This window comes from Oncorhynchus keta, chromosome 18, assembly GCF_023373465.1.
Source record: "Oncorhynchus keta strain PuntledgeMale-10-30-2019 chromosome 18, Oket_V2, whole genome shotgun sequence".
Lineage (NCBI taxonomy): Eukaryota > Metazoa > Chordata > Actinopteri > Salmoniformes > Salmonidae > Oncorhynchus > Oncorhynchus keta.
In genome coordinates this window covers 50,869,506-50,890,300 of record NC_068438.1, presented here as the reverse complement: position 1 = coordinate 50,890,300, position 20,795 = coordinate 50,869,506, and the positions used below count along the sequence as shown (strand labels likewise).

The window sequence follows — 20,795 nt, the reverse complement described above, 5'->3', positions numbered from 1 at the left end:
GGTGAAGGAGGCCAGCTTCTCTAACTCTCTACTTTATAAACAGCAGATCACGGTGAAGGGAGGCCAGCTTCTCTAACTCTCTACTTTATAAACAGCAGAACACGGTGAAGGGAGGCCAGCTTCTCTAACTCTCTACTTTATAAACAGCAGATCACGGTGAAGGGAGGCCAGCTTCTCTAACTCTCTACTTTATAAACAGCAGATCACGGTGAAGGGAGGTCAGCTTCTCTAACTCTCTACTTTATAAACAGCAGATCACGGTGAAGGGAGGCCAGCTTCTCTAACTCTCTACTTTATAAACAGCAGAACACGGTGAAGGGAGGCCAGCTTCTCTAACTCTCTACTTTATAAACAGCAGAACACGGTGAAGGAGGCCAGCTTCTCTAACTCTCTACTTTATAAACAGCAGATCACGGTGAAGGGAGGTCAGCTTCTCTAACTCTCTACTTTATAAACAGCAGATCACGGTGAAGGGAGGCCAGCTTCTCTAACTCTCTACTTTATAAACAGCAGATCACGGTGAAGGGAGGCCAGCTTCTCTAACTCTCTACTTTATAAACAGCAGAACACGGTGAAGGGAGGCCAGCTTCTCTAACTCTCTACTTTATAAACAGCAGATCACGGTGAAGGAGGCCAGCTTCTCTAACTCTCTACTTTATAAACAGCAGAACACGGTGAAGGGAGGTCAGCTTCTCTAACTCTCTACTTTATAAACAGCAGATCACGGTGAAGGGAGGTCAGCTTCTCTAACTCTCTACTTTATAAACAGCAGAACACGGTGAAGGGAGGCCAGCTTCTCTAACTCTCTACTTTATAAACAGCAGAACACGGTGAAGGGAGGTCAGCTTCTCTAACTCTCTACTTTATAAACAGCAGAACATGGTGAAGGGAGGTCAGCTTCTCTAACTCTCTACTTTATAAACAGCAGAACACGGTGAAGGGAGGCCAGCTTCTCTAACTCTCTACTTTATAAACAGCAGATCACGGTGAAGGGAGGCCAGCTTCTCTAACTCTCTACTTTATAAACAGCAGAACATGGTGAAGGGAGGTCAGCTTCTCTAACTCTCTACTTTATAAACAGCAGAACACGGTGAAGGAGGCCAGCTTCTCTAACTCTCTACTTTATAAACAGCAGAACATGGTGAAGGGATGCCAGCTTCTCTAACTCTCTACTTTATAAACAGCAGAACACGGTGAAGGGAGGCCAGCTTCTCTAACTCTCTACTTTATAAACAGCAGAACACGGTGAAGGGAGGCCAGCTTCTCGAAAAGCGTTTGATCCATCTTTGAGGGATTACACACACACACACACACACACACACACACACACACACACACACACACACACACACACACACACACACACACACACACACACACACACACACACACACACACACACACACACACACACACACGCGCTTGCTCACAAACACACATTCACACACACACACACAAAATAATTGCAGACATAATGAGGTCTTAAATAAGAACTGGGGTTTGCGGAAATATTGCATAGCATATTTTGCATTCTACAGTTTTCTCTGTAGAATGTCCTGTCAAGTTGTTGTGGGAAGACCTGACAGAAATATGTGTTTGAAAAAAGGCTTTGGATTTATGGATTTTACTGGTTTACCATGCGAGTGAAGAGAAAATCCATTCACTCTGTGTGTCCCAAATGCAACCCCATTCCCTATACAGTGCACTACATTTGACTAATGCCCTATGGTCCCTGGTAAAAACAATAGTGCACCAAAGAGGGAATAGGGTGCCAAATTGGGACACAAGTACTGTCTCTTTCTTCACAGAAAATGGCTCTCCTGGCTCCATTGACAACAGGGTCTGGAGTGAACCAATGGAACACGTGCTGATTCTGAAAAAGCAGAGCGAGATATAAATATATTACAAATCTGAGCATCTTTCCTCAACCTCTGTGGTTAACCAACCTCCAGCTGTTCTCAACCTCTGTGGCTCACCAAACTCCAGCTGTTCTCAACCTCTGTGGCTCGCCAACCTCCAGCTGTTCTCAACCTCCGTGGTTCACCAACCTCCAGCTCTTCTCAACCTCTGTGGTTCACCAACCTCCAGCTCTTCTCAACCTCTGTGGCTCACCAAACTCCAGCTGTTCTTAACCTCTGTGGTTCACCAACCTCCAGCTGTTCTCAACCTCTGTGGTTCACCAACCTCCAGCTCTTCTCAACCTCTGTGGCTCACCAAACTCCAGCTGTTCTCAACCTCTGTGGCTCGCCAAACTCCAGCTGTTCTCAACCTCTGTGGCTCGCCAACCTCCAGCTGTTCTCAACCTCTGTGGTTCACCAACCTCCAGCTCTTCTCAACCTCTGTGGCTCACCAAACTCCAGCTGTTCTCAACCTCTGTGGCTCGCCAACCTCCAGCTCTTCTCAACCTCTGTGGCTCGCCAACCTCCAGCTGTTCTCAACCTCTGTGGTTCACCAACCTCCAGCTGTTCTCAACCTCTGTGGTTCGCCAACCTCCAGCTCTTCTCAACCTCTGTGGTTCACCAAACTCCAGCTGTTCTCACCCTCTGGGTCTCACAAACCTCCAGCTCTCCTCAAGCTCTGTGGCTCGCCAACCTCCAGCTGTTCTCAACCTCTGTGGTTCACCAACCTCCAGCTGTTCTCAACCTCTGTGGTTCACCAACCTCCAGCTCTTCTCAACCTCTGTGGTTCACCAAACTCCAGCTCTTCTCAACCTCTGTGGTTCACCAACCTCCAGCTGTTCTCAACCTCTGTGGTTCGCCAACCTCCAGCTCTTCTCAACCTCTGTGGTTCACCAAACTCCAGCTGTTCTCACCCTCTGTGTCTCACAAACCTCCAGCTGTCCTCAACCTCTGTGGCTCAAAGAGCACCAGCTGTCTTTATCCTCTGTGGCTCAGAAACCTCCAGCTGTCCTCAACCTCTGTGTCTCGCAAACCTCCAGCTGTTCTCGACATCTGCGGCTCGCAAACCTCCAGCTCTCCTCAACCTCTGTGGTGGTGATGGTGACGGTGGGGGTGGTGATGGTGGTGGGGTTAGTGATGGTGGTGGGGTTGATGATGGTGATGCTGGATAATGGGCATGGTTAAGGTTAAGATTAAGGTTGGTAATTAGGGAAGCTGATCCTAGATCTGTGCCTATTGGTGGTGGTGGGGTTGGTGATGGTGGGGTTGGTGATGGTGATGCTGGATAATGGGCGTGGTTAAGGTTAAGATTAAGGTTGGTAATTAGGGAAGCTGATCCTAGATCTGTACCTATTGGTGGTGGTGGGGTTGGTGATGGTGGGGTTGGTGATGGTGATGCTGGATAATGGGCGTGGTTAAGGTTAAGATTAAGGTTGGTAATTAGGGAAGCTGATCTGTACCTATTGGTGGTGGTGGGAGTTGAACAAAAGCAAAGTGGAACAAAGGGAATATGAACACTCTAACCACTAGGCTACCCTGATGTGAACACTCTAACCACTAGGCTACCCTGATGTGAACACTCTAACCACTAGGCTACCCTGATGTGAACACTCTAACCACTAGGCTACCCTGATGTGAACACTCTAACCACTAGGCTACCCTGCCGCCCCAGGGATGTGAACACTCTAACCACTAGGCTACCCTGATGTGAACACTCTAACCACTAGGCTACCCTGATGTGAACACTAACCACTAGGCTACCCAGGGATGTGAACACTAACCACTAGGCTACCCTGCCGCCCCAGGGATGTGAACACTCTAACCACTAGGCTACCCTGATGTGAACACTCTAACCACTAGGCTACCCTGATGTGAACACTAACCACTAGGCTACCCAGGGATGTGAACACTAACCACTAGGCTACCCTGCCACCCCAGGGATGTGAACTCTAACCACTAGGCTACCCAGGGATGTGAACACTCTAACCACTAGGCTACCCTGCCGCCCCAGGGATGTGAACACTCTAACCACTAGGCTACCCTGATGTGAACACTCTAACCACTAGGCTACCCAGGGATGTGAACACTAACCACTAGGCTACCCAGGGATGTGAACACTAACCACTAGGCTACCCAGGGATGTGAACACTAACCACTAGGCTACCCAGGGATGTGAACTCTCTAACCACTAGGCTACCCAGGGATGTGACCACTAACCACTAGGCTACCCTGCCACCCCAGGGATGTGAACCCGCCCCACTAGGCTACCCTGCCGCCCCAGGGATGTGAACCCGCCCCACTAGGCTACCCTGCCGCCCCAGGGATGTGAACCCGCCCCACTAGGCTACCCTGCCGCCCCAGGGATGTGAACCCGCCCCACTAGGCTACCCTGCCGCCCCAGGGATGTGAACATACCAGAAATAGGTCTTACTAGGCACAATGAAATGAAACAATGACTGAAATCACAGTACACAGTAAAGATGATAAATGGCTTGAAAAGAATAATGTACGATAGAATGCTTCTTAGTAAACCTAGTATTTAGCTACTACATTATGTGAAAAAGGGTTCCAAAGGGGTTCTTCAGCTGTCCAAATAGCAGAACCCTTTTTGGTTCCAAGTAGAACCCTTTTTGGTTCCAAGTAAAACCCTTTTTGGTTCCAAGTAGAACCCTTTTTGGTTCCAGGTAGAACCCTTTTCGATTCCAGGTAGAACTGTCAGTGGAAAGGGTTATATAAGGAACCCAAAAGGTTCTACCTTGAATCAAAGCGGTTCTACCCGAACCAAAAATGATTCGTCAAATGGTTCTCCTATGAGGACAGCCGAAGAACCCTTTTAGGTTCATGATAGTGCCTTTTTTTCTAATATTGTAGACCCAGATCTTGGGTCAGCTTGGCATTAATGGTTAAGGTTAGTGTTGGGGGAGAGGAAGCTGATTCCTGGATCTGTACCTAGGGGAAACCTCACCTACTATGAATTCATACCATCTGCCTTAGGAATAGGAGAATAGTGAAGATAAGTAGAAGAAAACGTGCTGAGTACCTGTCAGTCTATTCTATAGGAAACAGGTGTTATCCCCAGCTGATGAGTACCTGTCAGTCTATTCTATAGGAAACAGGTGTTATCCCCAGCTGATGAGTCCCTGTCAGTCTATTCTATAGGAAACAGGTGTTATCCCCAGCTGATGAGTACCTGTCAGTCTATTCTATAGGAAACAGGTGTTATCCCCAGCTGATGAGTACCTGTCAGTCTATTCTATAGGAAACAGGTGTTATCCCCAGCTGATGAGTACCTGTCAGTCTATTCTATAGGAAACAGGTGTTATCCCCAGCTGATGAGTCCCTGTCAGTCTATTCTATAGGAAACATGTGTTATCCCCAGCTGATGAGTACCTGTCGGTCTATTCTATAGGAAACAGGTGTTATCCCCAGCTGATGAGTGCCTGTCAGTCTATTCTATAGGAAACAGGTGTTATCCCCAGCTGAGAACAAAAACCCTGAAGCTTGACGATGGCTGTGTAAGAAGTGATGTCAGAGGAGACAAAGGAACTCAGTGTGTGTGTGTGTGTGTGTGTGTGTGTGACAAAGGAGCACAGGTACGTGTAACAACAAGTGTCTGATCAAACCTCACACCTGTCGCGGGTGAGAACACACTATGTGACTCGAGGTGTGTGTGTCGAGGTGTGTGTGAGGTGTGCGTCGAGATGTGTGTGTGTCGAGGTGTGTGTCGAGGTGTGTGTGAGGTGCGTGTGTGTTGAGGTGTGTGTTGAGGTGTGACTCGAGGTGTGTGTGTGTCGAGGTGTGTGTGAGGTGCGTGTGTGTTGAGGTGTGTGTCGAGGTGTGACTCGAGGTGTGTGTGTGTCGAGGTGTGTGTCGAGACGTGTGTGAGGTGTAATGTACAATAGGCGAGAGCTGATACTGATGACTGTGCCAGGCAGATGTTCACATTAATACAAGGATCTCATGTTGGCGCTGATGAGAGAGGGAACAAGGAGAGGACGGGGCTCACATTCACTCCTCTACCCCCATCTATCCTCTTTTCAACGCGGGTACGTCCCACATGACACCCTAACCCCTACATATTGCACTATTGTTGATACGAGCCCTATAGTGCACTATAAGAAACATGGTACCTTTTGGGATGCAGCCACATTCCCTCCCTCCCTCCCTCCCTCCCTCCCTCCCTCCCTCCCTCCCTCCCTCCCTCCCTCCCTCCCTCCCTCCCTCCCTCCCCCTCTCCCCTCTCTCTCTCTCTCTCTCTCTCTCTCTCTCTCTCTCTCTCCTCTCTCTCTCTCTCTCTCTCTCTCTCCCTCCCTCCCTCCCTCCCTCCCTCCCTCCCTCCCTCCCTCCCTCCCTCCCTCCCTCTATCATCTTTCCACTGTGCCAAACGCAGGCATTATCACGTCGGTGTCGGCTCTATTCTCAAGCCTGCACATTTCATTTCTCCATGCACTCAGGATTCATCTCATATATCGGAATAGAACTGGAGGACGGTGATAAATGTGATACATTGTGTCTGTGTGACTTCAGGATGGTGATAAATGTGATACATTGTGTCTGTGTGACTTCAGGATGGTGATAAATGTGATACATTGTGTCTGTGTGACTTCAGGATGGTGATAAATGTGATACATTGTGTCTGTGTGACTTCAGGATGGTGATAAATGTGATACATTGTGTCTGTGTGACTTCAGGATGGTGATAAATGTGATACATTGTGTCTGTGTGACTTCAGGATGGTGATAAATGTGATACATTGTGTCTGTGTGACTTCAGGACGGTGATAAATGTGATACATTGTGTCTGTGTGACTTCAGGATGGTGATAAATGTGATACATTGTGTCTGTGTTACTTCAGGATGGTGATAAATGTGATACATTGTGTCTGTGTGACTTCAGGATGGTGATAAATGTGATACATTGTGTCTGTGTGACTTCAGGATGGTGATAAATGTGATACATTGTGTCTGTGTGACTTCAGGATGGTGATAAATGTGATACATTGTGTCTGTGTGACTTCAGGAAGACATTGATTGTTCCTCAGCTCTGGTACGGTGTCATTGGTAAATCAGCTTCATCTACTCAGACGAGATGAAGAGACCTATCAATATCTATCTCCCTTGTCTACCAGCCATACTTATTCCAGAAGTAGAGACCTATCAATATCTATCTCCCTTGTCTACCATCCAGACTTATTCCAGAAGTAGAGACCTATCAATATCTATCTCCCTTGTCTACCAGCCAGACTTATTCCAGAAGTAGAGACCTATCAATATCTATCTCCCTTGTCTACCATCCAGACTTATTCCAGAAGTAGAGACCTATCAATATCTATCTCCCTTGTCTACCAGCCATACTTATTTCAGAGGTAGAATTGTAACTACTGCTGGTAATGAGACACTTTCTCATGCCTCTTTCACCTGCTCTGCTGTCTCCTGACATGACATCATCCCTCAGGCATAATTAATGCATCCCAAGCGGCACCCTACTATTCCCTTCTACAGGGCATTACTTTGTATTACTACTACTAAAGGTAGTGCACTATAAATTGAATAGAGTGTCATTTGGTACACAACCCTTTAAGAGTGGTGACATCAACCGGTTTAATGGCAGATCTGAGAATATCTCTATGGAGAATCATTTACAATTCATCACATAATCTAGCTGAGAGGACCTTACTTGGGTTTACAGACTCTTTAAGCTTCAGGGCTTCAATGAAGCTTATTTCAATCCTGTGGTGATTATCCACAACGACCCCCACACCACACCAAATTCCCAGAACAATCCAAGACAATTGTATTTTCTACTCTTGATGAAATGATGCCACCGTGGTCCAATCTGTTTCAGTTGTGACAGTCCGATACAGAGCACTAACCCCAGTTTGGCATAACTCAAGTCATCTCCCCGTCCAGCTCTCCGGATGAATAGAGACTAACAGACTTACAGACAGCAGACTTACAGACAACAGACTTGCAGACTTACAGACAACAGACAACAAACCACAGACAACAGACCTACAGACAACAGACAACAGACTTACAGACAACCGACTTACAGACAACCGACTTACAGACTTACAGACAATAGACAACAGGCGTACAGACTTACAGACAACAGACTTACAGAATTACAGACAACAGACTTACAGAATTACAGACTTACAGACAACAGACAACAAACCACAGACAACAGACAACAGACTTACAGACAACAGACAACAAACCACAGACAACAGACAACAGACTTACAGACAACAGACTTACAGACAGCAGACTTACAGACCAACAGACAACAGACAACCGACTTACAGAATTACAGACAACAGACAACAAACCACAGACAACAGACAACAGACTTACAGACAACAGACTTACAGACAACAGACAACTGACATACAGACAACAGACAACAAACCACAGACAACAGACTTACAGACCAACAGACAACAGACAACCAACAACAGACTTACAGACCAACAGAAGCTGAATAATATGTCATCCTTCCCCTCCATCTATGTCCGTCTATCCACAGAGCTATACCCTACTAGTGTGAAAAAAGTCTAACGGAGGCTAGTGTTCATCTACAGTTGAAGTAGGAAGTTTACACACACTTAGGTTGGAGTCATTAAAACTAGTTTACATACACTTAGGTTGTAGTCATTAAAACTAGTTTACATACACTTAGGTTGAAGTAATTAAAACTAGTTTACATACACTTAGGTTGGAGTCATTAAAACTAGTTTACATACACTTAGGTTGGAGTCATTAAAACGAGTTTACATACACTTAGGTTGTAGTCATTAAAACTAGTTTACATACACTTAGGTTGTAGTCATTAAAACTAGTTTACATACACTTAGGTTGAAGTAATTAAAACTAGTTTACATACACTTAGGTTGGAGTCATTAAAACTAGTTTACATACACTTAGGTTGGAGTCATTAAAACGAGTTTACATACACTTAGGTTGGAGTCATTAAAACTAGTTTACATACACTTAGGTTGGAGTCATTAAAACGAGTTTACATACACTTAGGTTGGAGTCATTAAAACGAGTTTACATACACTTAGGTTGAAGTAATTAAAACTAGTTTACATACACTTAGGTTGGAGTCATTTAAACTAGTTTACACACACTTAGGTTGAAGTAATTAAAACTAGTTTACATACACTTAGGTTGGAGTCATTAAAACTAGTTTACACACACTTAGGTTGAAGTCATTAAAACTAGTTTACATACACTTAGGTTGGGAGTCATTAAAACTAGTTTACATACACTTAGGTTGGAGTCATTAAAACTAGTTTACATACACTTAGGTTGGAGTCATTACAACTAGTTTACATACACTTAGGTTGGAGTCATTACACTAGTTTACATACACTTAGGTTGGAGTCATTAAAACTAGTTTACATACACTTAGGTTGGAGTCATTATCACTAGTTTACATACACTTAGGTTGGAGTCATTAAAACTAGTTTACATACACTTAGGTTGGAGTCATTAAAACTAGTTTACATACACTTAGGTTGGAGTCATTAAAACTAGTTTACATACACTTAGGTTGGAGTCATTAAAACTAGTTTACATACACTTAGGTTGGAGTCATTAAAACTAGTTTACATACACTTAGGTTGGAGTCATTAAAACTAGTTTACATACACTTAGGTTGGAGTCAGTAAAACTAGTTTACATACACTTAGGTTGGAGTCATTAAAACTAGTTTACATACACTTAGGTTGGAGTCATTAAAACTAGTTTACATACACTTAGGTTGGAGTCATTACAACTAGTTTACATACACTTAGGTTGGAGTCATTAAAACTAGTTTACACACACTTAGGTTGAAGTCATTAAAACTAGTTTACATACACTTAGGTTGGAGTCATTACAACTAGTTTACATACACTTAGGTTGGAGTCATTAAAACTAGTTTACATACACTTAGGTTGGAGTCATTAAAACTAGTTTACATACACTTAGGTTGGAGTAATTAAAACTAGTTTATATACACTTAGGTTGGAGTCATTAAAACGAGTTTACATACACTTAGGTTGGAGTCATTAAAACTAGTTTACACACACTTAGGTTGAAGTCATTAAAACTAGTTTACATACACTTAGGTTGGAGTCATTAAAACTAGTTTTACACACTTAGGTTGAAGTAATTAAAACTAGTTTACATACACTTAGGTTGGAGTCATTAAAACTAGTTTACATACACTTAGGTTGGAGTCATTACAACTAGTTTACATACACTTAGGTTGGAGTCATTAAAACTAGTTTACATACACTTAGGTTGGAGTCATTAAAACTAGTTTACATATACTTAGGTTGGAGTCATTACAACTAGTTTACATACACTTAGGTTGGAGTCATTACACTAGTTTACATACACTTAGGTTGGAGTCATTAAAACTAGTTTACATACACTTAGGTTGGAGTCATTAACACTAGTTTACATACACTTAGGTTGGAGTCATTAAAACTAGTTTACATACACTTAGGTTGGAGTCAGTAAAACTAGTTTACATACACTTAGGTTGGAGTCATTAAAACTAGTTTACATACACTTAGGTTGGAGTCAGTAAAACTAGTTTACATACACTTAGGTTGGAGTCATTAAAACTAGTTTACATACACTTAGGTTGGAGTCATTAAAACTAGTTTACATACACTTAGGTTGGAGTCATTACAACTAGTTTACATACACTTAGGTTGGAGTCATTAAAACTAGTTTACACACACTTAGGTTGAAGTCATTAAAACTAGTTTACATACACTTAGGTTGGAGTCATTACAACTAGTTTACATACACTTAGGTTGGAGTCATTAAAACTAGTTTACATACACTTAGGTTGGAGTCATTAAAACTAGTTTACATACACTTAGGTTGGAGTAATTAAAACTAGTTTATATACACTTAGGTTGGAGTCATTAAAACTAGTTTACACACACTTAGGTTGAAGTCATTAAAACTAGTTTACATACACTTAGGTTGGAGTCATTAAAACTAGTTTACACACACTTAGGTTGAAGTAATTAAAACTAGTTTACATACACTTAGGTTGGAGTCATTAAAACTAGTTTACATACACTTAGGTTGGAGTCATTACAACTAGTTTACATACACTTAGGTTGGAGTCATTAAAACTAGTTTACATACACTTAGGTTGGAGTCATTAAAACTAGTTTACATCCACTTAGGTTGGAGTCATTAAACCTAGTTTACATACACTTAGGTTGGAGTCATTAACTAGTTTACATACACTTAGGTTGGAGTCATTAAAACTAGTTTACATACACTTAGGTTGGAGTCATTAAACCTAGTTTACATACACTTAGGTTGGAGTCATTAAAACTCGTTTTTCAACCACTCCACAAATTTCTTGTTAACAAACTATAGTTTGGCAAGTTGGTTAGGACATCTACTTTGTGCATGACACAAGTAATTTTTCCAACAATTGTTTACAGACAATTATAATTCACTGTATCACAATTCAAGTGGGTCAGAAGTTTACATACACTAAGTTGACTGTACCTTTAAACAACTTGGACAATTCCAGAAAATTATGTCATAGCTTTAGAAGCTTCTGATAGGCAAATTGATATAATTTGAGTCAATTGGAGGTGTACCTGTGGATTTATTTCAAAGCCTACCGTCAAACTCAGTGCCTGTATGCTTGACATCATGGGAAAATCAAAAGAAATTAGCCAAGACCTCAGAAAAATAATTTTAGACCTTCACAAGTCTGGTTCATTCTTGGGAGCAATTTCCAAACACCTGAAGGTACCACATTAATCTGTACAAACAATATTACACAAGTATAAACACCATGGGACCACGCAGCCGTCATACCGCTCAGGAAGGAGACCCGTTCTGTCTCCTAGAGATGAACGCACTTTAGTGCGAGAAGTGCAAATCAATCCCAGAACAACAGCAAAGGACCTTGTGAAGATGCTGGAGGAAACAGGTACAAAAGTATCTATATCTACAGCAAAATGAGTCCTATATCGACATAACCTGAAAAGCCGCTCAGAATGGAAGAAGCAACTGCTCCAAAACTGCCATAAAAAAAGCCAGACTACGGTTTGCAACTGCACATGGGGACAAAGATCGTACTTTTTGAAGAAATGTCCTCTGGTCTGATGAAACAAAAATGGAAATGTTTGTCCATAATGACCATCGTTATGTTTGGAGGAAAAAGGGGGAGGCTTGCAAGCTGAAGAACACCATCCTCATGTTGTGGGGGTGCTTTTCTGCAGGAGGGACTGGTGCACTTAACAAAATAGATAGCATCATGAGGAAGGAACATTATGTGGATATATTGAAGGAACATCTCAAGACATCTGTCCGGAAGTTAAAGCTTGGTCTTTAAATGGGTCTTCCAAATGGACAATGACCCCAAGCATACTTCCAAAGTTGTGGCAAAATGTCTTAAGGACAACAGAGTCAAGGTATTGGAGTGGCCATCACAAAGCCCTGACCTCATCCTATAGAACATTTGTGGGCAGAACTGAAAAAGCGTGTGCGAGCAAGGAGGCCTACAAACCTGACTCAGTTACACCAGCTCTGTCAGGAGGAATGGGCAAAAATTCACCCAACTTATTGTGGGAAGCTTGTGGAAGGCTACCAGAAACATTTGACCCAAGTTAAACAATTTAAAGGCAATGCTACCAAATACTAATTGAGTGTATGTAAACTTCTGACCCACTGGGAATGTGATGAAAGAAATAAAAGCTGAAATAAATCACTCTCTACTATTATTCTGACATTTCACATTCTTAAAATAAAGTGGTGATCCTAACTGACCTAAGACAGGGAATTTGTACTCGGATTAAATGTCAGGAATTGTGAAAAACTGAGTTTAAATGTATTTGGCTAAGGTGTATGTAAACTTCCGACTTCAATTCTATCCACAGATATATACCCTACTAGTTTGAATAAAGTATATCTTCTCAGAGCCAGGATAAGTCATTTCTCCTGGGAAAAAAAATGTACTCTCATGTGGGATTGTTTGTGGCAAAAACGCATAAATCCTCAACGTCTGTTTCTAATATTCTGACTTCGCCTGTGCATACTATTTTGGTTTCAACAGCTTTTGACAAATGTTACCAGCCTCAGTTGCAGTGTGGAGGGGAGGAGATGAGAGGAAAGTTGGGGAGGAGGAGAGGAAAGGAGAGGAGAGGATAGTTGAGGAGGAGTAGGAGAGAAGGAGAGGAGAGGGGAGCAGGAGAGGGGAGTAGAGGAGAGAAGAGGAAGAGTAGGAGAAGAGAGGAGAAGAGAGGAGAGGAGGAGGAGAATGGAGAGGAGAGGAGAGAAGAGGAGGAGTAGGAGTAGGAGTAGGAGAGGAGAGGAGAGGAGGAGGAGAATGGAGAGGAGAGGAGAGAAGAGGAGGAGTAGGAGTAGGAGTAGGAGAAGAGAGGAGAGGAGGAGGAGAATGGAGAGGAGAGGAGGAGGAGAGGAGAAGGAGAGAAGAGGAGAGAAGAGGAGAGGAGGAGAGGAGGAGAATGGAGAGGAGTGGAGGAGAGGTGATTAGGAGAGAAGAATAGAGAGGAGAGGAGAAGAGGGGAGGAGAGGAGGAGAGTGGGGGAGAGGAGGAGGAGAGGAAGAAAGGAGAGGAGGAGAGGAGGAAAGGAAGAGAGGAGGAGAGGAGAGGAGGAGAGTAGAGGAGAGGAGGAGAGGAAGAAAGGAGAGGAGGAGAGGGGGAGAAGATGAGAGGAGGAGAGGAAGAAAGGAGACGAAGAAAAGAGAGGAGGAAAGGAGAGGAGGAGAGGATAAGAAAGGAGAGGAGGAGAGGCAGGGAGGAGAGGAGGAGAAGAGGTGAGGGGAGGAGAGGAAGAGATGAGGAGAGGAGAAGAGGAGAGGAGGGCTTAATAATGTGTTATATTCCCTCCATGCTACAGGTACAATAAGCCATATGTATGCAGACTGGCATGCATCTCAAATGGTACCCTATTCCCTATATAGTGCACTACTTTAGACCAGAACCCTATTCCCTATATAGTGGCACTACTTTAGGCCAGAGCCCTATGTCCTATATAGTGGTACTACTTTAGACCAGAGCCCTATTCCCTATATAGTGCACTACTTTAGACCAGAGCCCTATTCCCTATATAGTGCACTACTTTAGACCAGAACCCTATTCCTATATAGTGGCACTACTTTAGGCCAGAGCCCTATGTCCTATATAGTGGTACTACTTTAGACCAGAGCCCTATTCCCTATATAGTGCACTACTTTAGACCAGAACCCTATTCCCTATATAGTGCACTACTTTAGACCAGAACCCTATTCCCTATATAGTGGTACTACTTTAGACCAGAACCCTATTCCCTATGTAGTGCACTACTATAGACCAGATCACTATTCCCTATATAGTGCACTACTTTAGACCTGAGCCCTATTCCCTATATAGTACACTACTTTAGACCAGAGCCCTATTCCTATATAGTGCACTACTTTAGACCTGAGCACTATTCCCTATATAGTGCACTACTTTAGACCAGAGGCTTATTCCTATATAGTGCACTACTTTAGACCTGAGCCCTATTCCCTATATAGTACACTACTTTAGACCAGGGCCCTATTCCCTATATAGTGCACTACTTTTGCCCAGAGCCCTATTCCCTATATAGTGCACTACTTTAGACCAGAGCCCTGTTTCCTATATAGTGCACTACTTTAGACCTGAGCCCTATTCCCTATATAGTACACTACTTTTGCCCAGAGCCCTATTCCCTATATAGTGCACTACTTTTGCCCAGAACCCAATTTCCTATATAGTGCACTACTTTTGCCCAGAACCCTATTCCCTATATAGTGCACTACTTTTGCCCATGTTCAATATTGCTGGCCAAAAGTTATGCATCCAGTATAGCAAAACATTTTTAAAAAATAAATAAAAATAAAATATTCCTTTTGCCCCCAGTGTAGCTCCTATGTAAGACTCACCGTATACAAACAGGACATATTCAGCTCCACTAGTCCCCAGGTAGTTACTGGCCTCACAGCGATATGTGCCGTTGTCTGTCTTGTTGAGGGCGGTGATGGTGAGTTCCCTGCCCTCTACGATCATCCTCTCTATATCAGGCAGCTCCCCTCCATCTTTAGACCACAACACTGGCTCTGGTCTGGTGGAGAAAACACAACACAAGACATCACAACAGACACCACAGCAGACACCACCAACAGGCACCGCAACAGACACCCCAACTGGCACCACAACCGACACTGCAGCAGACACCACAGCAGACACCACAGCAGACACCACAGCAGGCACCACAACAGACACTACCACATACACCACAACAGGCACCGCAACAGACACCCCAACTGGCACCACAACAGACACCACAACAGACACCACAACCGACACTGCAACAGGCACCACAACAGACACCACAACAGACACAACAACAGATGCCACAACATACTGCGCGACAGACACAGCGACATACACTGCAACAGACACAACAGCAAACACCACAACTGGCACCACTACTGGCACCACAACAGACACCACACCCGACACCGCAACAGGCACCACAACAGACACCACAACAGGCACCGCAACAGACACCCCAACTGGCACCACAACAGACACCACAACCGACACTGCAGCAGACAGACACCACAGCATACACTGCAGCAGACACACACCACAGCAGACACCACAGCAGACACCACAGCAGACACCACAACTGACACCACAGCAGACACCACAACATACACTACCACATACATCACAACAGGCACCGCAACAGACACCCCAACTGGCACCACAACAGACACCACAACCGACACTGCAACAGGCACCACAACAGGCACCACAACAGACACCACTACAGACACCACGGCAGACACCACAACAGACACCACAACAGGCACCACAGCAGACACCACAGCAGACACCACAGCAGACACAACAACAGAGACAACAACAGATGCCACAACATACTCCGTGACAGACACAGCGACATACACTGAAACAGACACAACAGCAAACATCACAGCAAACACCGTGGCAGACACCACAACAGGCACAACAACAGACACCGCAACAGACACCACAGCAGAAAGACACCACTGCTGCCTCAGTGTCTTGAGATATTTTTTTTTTAGAGGTTACTATGGAACACTGAAGTATAAGTACAAGCATTTCATAAGTGTCTGTCACGCCCAGGCCAAAGAGAGGCTTTTAATCTCTATTTTGGTTAGGCCAGGGTGTGACTAGGGTGGGCATTCTAGTTTCTTTATTTCTATGTTTTGGCCGGGTATGATTCTCAATCAGGGACAGCTGTCTATTGTCATGATGTTGCCATCTTTGTATGTGGTGAGCCCCACCCCCCTCTTCCCGCCTCCCCCTTTCCTCCTTCAACGAGGCTGCTGTGGTCAGAGAGACGTCGTACATTCCTGAAGATCTCCTCATGGACACAGTATAGAGAGAGTCAATTTTCATAGAGAACAGGGGAATTTCTCCCACCTCACATAACTTCAGGTCCGAACAAATTTTATGTTCCGGACAAGGTATAAAAGATTGGTGAAGAATCCAGCTACGAACTGGTCCGTTTGTCACAACTTGTGAAACTCATGGGAGACGATGTGGCCACATTACCGTAACACTGTTTATATAATAGCCTCAGATATGAGGTTTACATCTAATTGTTGTATAAGATGAATGAGTGAGTATGATACTGTTTACACAATTTTACAGTGTGATTTTGGACTGTTTAATGAAGGAAAACTCAAAAAGGGAATTGGAGTTAACTAAATCAGAGGACCGCCCCTGAGCCCAGTTAGGGTCAGACATCCTGGGACAGGATATGCATTTCCGAATAAAACCCAACTTTGAGAAATTATCACCAGACCATGTTTTCTCCATTAGGAGAGGACAAAGGTTGCAGACCATTGCTGAATCTTTACCACGTGGTTAAACTCTTAGACGATCGATACCGACAGAATAAGAACAAGTCTTTGATACTAATTACTAGTCTGCAGCTAGGAATTCGGTATCATTGAACGCGAAGAACGACAACTGCCGAAACATCCATTCTATAACAAATGAATGTCGCTCTGAACTATCCCCTCTAACCAAGACAGAGAGAGAGAAACAAACTTTTCAACAAAGATCCCGACGACACACTGAGTGTAAATATATATATTGATTGCAATTGTTCCCGAATGAGTGAGCGTTCATGCGCAAAGGATTAGCATTTCAATTGTTATAATTATCAACTTTGTAGTGTCTCATCTTAGTCGACTCCCACTTCCCCTTTTAGCCCACGAGGGCACATTCCCCTATCATTTCTTGTAACCACATTTACCTTGTTTGTTTGTTTGTTTGTTTATGCATTTCTGTGAATTACTTAGTTGGTAATAAATAAATGATTTAAGACAATTGATATATGGGATGACTCATAGTGAAGACTGGGTTCGTGCAGATAACCAACAATTTACGACGTTTGGAATGAGACTAACGCGAGGTAAAGTAAAGAATTAATTAATTCAAAGACTAATTGATCAGATAAAATATCTGAAAGGTTATATTAGGAAATTATAACCTTGTAATCTGAATATTTTTTCTTGGTGCCCCGGCTTCCTAGTTAATTACAGTTACATGATTAATCAGTTGATCGCGTAACACTAATTACAGAGAATCTTTTATAAAAACTATAAGTCTTTAATTTAATGATAGTAAAGACACTATCGTTGTCTCTGATTGGGAATCATAGTTAGGCAGCCTTTTTTCCTTTTGTATTTGTGGGTGGTTGTCTTTGTTCGTGGCCTGGATAGCCCTCGTGAGCTTCACATTCGTTTTTGTTGTTTCTTGTTTTTGTTGGCGACATTCTAAATAAAAAGAAATGTCCGGTTTCCCCAACGACGTTTGAGACAGTGTCAAAGGCTTTTATTGATAATTACATGAAGTTGATACAAAGAGTCAATATTTGCAGTGTTGACTCTTCTTTGTCAAGACCTCTGCAATCCGCCCTGGCATGCTGTCAATTAACTTCTGGGCCACATCCTGACTGATGGCAGCGCATTCTTGCATAATCAATGCTTGGAGTTTGTGGGTTTTCGTTTGTCCACCCACCTCTTGAGGATTGACCACAAGTTGTCAATGGGATTAAGGTCTGGGGAGTTTCTTGGCCATGGACCCAAAATATCCATGTTTTGTTCCCCGTGCCACTAAGTTATCACTTTTGCCTTATGGCAAGGTGCTCCATCATGCTGGAAAAGGCATTGTTCGTCACCAAACTGTTCCTGGAAGGTTGGGAGAAGTTGCTCTCGGAGGATGTGTTGGTACCATTCTTTGTTCATGGCTGTGTTCTTAGGCATAATTGTGAGTGAGCCCACTCCCATGGCTGAGAAGCAACCTCACACATGAATGGTCTCAGGATGCTTTACTGTTGGCATGACACAATACTGATGGTAGCGCTCACCTTGTCTTCTCTGGACAAGCTTTTTTCCGGATGACCCAAACAATCGGAAAGGGGATTCATCAGAGAAAATGACTTTACCCCAGTCCTCAGCAGTCCAATCCCTGTACCTTTTGCAGAATATTAGTCTGTCCTTGATGTTTTTCCTGGAGAGAAGTGGCTTCTTTGCTGCCATTCTTGACACCAGGCCATCCTCCAAAAGTATTCGCCTTACTGTGCGTGCAGATGCACTCACACCTGCTTGCTGCCATTCCTGAGCAAGCTCTGTACTGGTGGTGCTGAAGCATTCTTCACAACAATTGAACAGCTCTCCTTGAAGTTCTTGATGATCTGATAAATGGTTAATTTAGGTGCAATCTTACTGGCAGCAATATCGTAGCACGTGAAGCCCTTTTTGTGCAAAACAATGATGACAGCATGTGTTTCCTTGCAGGTAACCATGGATGACAGAGGAAGAACAATGATATCAAGCACCCTCTTTTTGAAGCTACCAGTCTGTTATTCGAACTCAATCAGCATGACAGGGTGATCTCCAGCCTTGTCCTCATCAACACTCACATCTGTGTTGAGAGAATCACTGACATGATGTCAGCTGGTCCTTTTGTGGCAGGACTGAAATGCAGTGGAAATGTTTTTTGGGGGATTCAGTTCATTTGCATGGCAAAGAGGGACTTTGCAATTAATTGCAATTCATCTGATCACAGACACGAGCACTACACATTTGGCTTTCCAATACATGTTGGAAAATTGCTGCTCTAACAGCCTCCAGTCTTCTGGGAAGGCTTTCCACTAGATGTTGGAACATTGCTGCTATAACAGCCTCCAGTCTTCTGGGAAGACTTTCCACTAGATGTTGGAACATTGCTGCTACAACAGCCTCCACTCTTCTGGAAAGGCTTTCCACTAGATGTAGGAACATTGCTGCTATAAAAGCCTCCACTCTTCTGGGAAGGATTTCCACTAGATGTAGGAACATTGCTGCTATAAAAGCCTCCACTCTTCTGGGAAGGCTTTCCACTAGATGTTGGAACATTGTTGCTATAACAGCCTCCACTCTTCTAGGAAGGCTTTCCACTAGATGTTGGAACATTGCTGCTATAACGGCCTCCACTCTTCTGGGAAGGCTTTCCACTAGATGTTGGAACATTGCTGCTATAACAGCCTCCACTCTTCTAGGAAGGCTTTCCACTAGATGTTGGAACGTTGCTGCTATAACAGCCTCCACTCTTCTAGGAAGGCTTTCCACTAGATGTTGGAACATTGCTGCTATAACAGCCTCCACTCTTCTGGGAAGGCTTTCCACTAGATGTTGGAATATTGCTGCAGCGACTTGCTTCCATTCAGCCACAAGAGCATTAGTGAGGTCAGGCATGGATGTTGGGTGATTATGCCTGGCTCGCAGTCAGCGTTCCAATTCATCCCAAAGGTATTCGATGGGGTTGAGCTCAGGGCTCTGTGCAGGCCAGTCAAGTTCTTCAAACACAGATCTTGACAAACCATTTCTGCTTTGTGCACTGGGGCATTGTCATGCTGAAAGGGCCTTCCCCAAAAGTTGGAAGCACAGAATCGTCTAGAATGTCATTCTATGCTGTAGCGTTAGGGTTGGTCTTCACTGGAACTAAGGGGCCCGAACCATGAAAAACAACCCCAGACCATTATTCCTCCTCAACCAAACGTTTTACTTGGCACTATTATGCATTGGGGCAGGTAGCGTTCTCTTGGCATCCCGCCAAACCCAGATGTGTCCGCATTTCCACACGATGCTTGGCATTGCGCATGGTGATGTTAGGCTTGTTTGCAGCTGCTCGGCCATGGAAACCCTCTCTTGGCATCCCGCCAAGCCCAGATGTGTCTGTCGGACTGCCAGATGCTTGGCATTGCGCATGGTGATGTTAGGCTTGTTTGCAGCTGCTCCGCCATGGAAACCCTCTCTAGGCATCCGCCAAACCCAGATGTGCCCGTGTTTCCACTGCTCCAGAGCTTTACACCACTCCAGCCATTGCTTGTCATTGCACATGGTGATCTTAGGCTTGTGTGCCGCTGCTCGGGCCATGGAAACCCATTTCATGAAGCTTTTCCGACGAACAGTTATTGTGCTGAAGTTGCCTCCAAAGGCAGTTTGGAACTTGGTAGTGAGTGTTGCAACCGAGGACAGACTATTTTTACACGTTATACATTTCAGCTTGTGTGGCCTACCACTTCGCTGCTGAGCCGTTGTTGCTCCTAGACATTTCCACTTCACAATAACAGCACTTACAGTTGAACGGGGCAGCTGTAGCATGGCAGAAATTTTACCATTTGACTTGTTGGAAAGGTGGCATCCTTTAATGGTGCCACGTTGAAAGTCACAGAGCGCTTCAGTAAGGCCATTATACTGCTAATGTTGGTCTATGGAGATTGCATGGCTGTGTGGTCGATTGTATACACCTGTCAGCAACGTGTGTGGCTGAAATAGCCGAATCACC

General features: G+C 44.0%; 1 protein-coding gene and 1 long non-coding RNA gene across 10 annotated transcripts in view; one reads left to right on the top strand and one right to left on the bottom strand.

Moving 5' to 3' along the window:
• Nucleotides 1-20,795, bottom strand: part of LOC118380913 (cell adhesion molecule 2-like) — a 225,934-nt gene that overhangs the window by 36,313 nt on the left and 168,826 nt on the right. For all 4 annotated transcript variants that reach the window (XM_052468836.1, XM_052468839.1, XM_052468838.1 and 1 more), the window contains exon 4: nt 14,846-15,024. In XM_052468836.1, the coding sequence (XP_052324796.1) occupies nt 14,846-15,024 (179 nt within the window). The remainder of the gene's footprint in view (nt 1-14,845; nt 15,025-20,795) is intronic.
• The window catches only part of LOC127908993 (uncharacterized), a 94,718-nt gene continuing 82,976 nt past the window's right edge, over nt 9,054-20,795 (top strand). Inside the window, exons 1-2 of one of the 6 annotated variants that reach the window (XR_008069406.1) lie at nt 9,054-9,104; nt 11,063-11,235. This is a non-coding gene — a long non-coding RNA (uncharacterized LOC127908993). The other 5 variants (XR_008069403.1, XR_008069405.1, XR_008069402.1 and 2 more) reach the window with 5 other exon arrangements.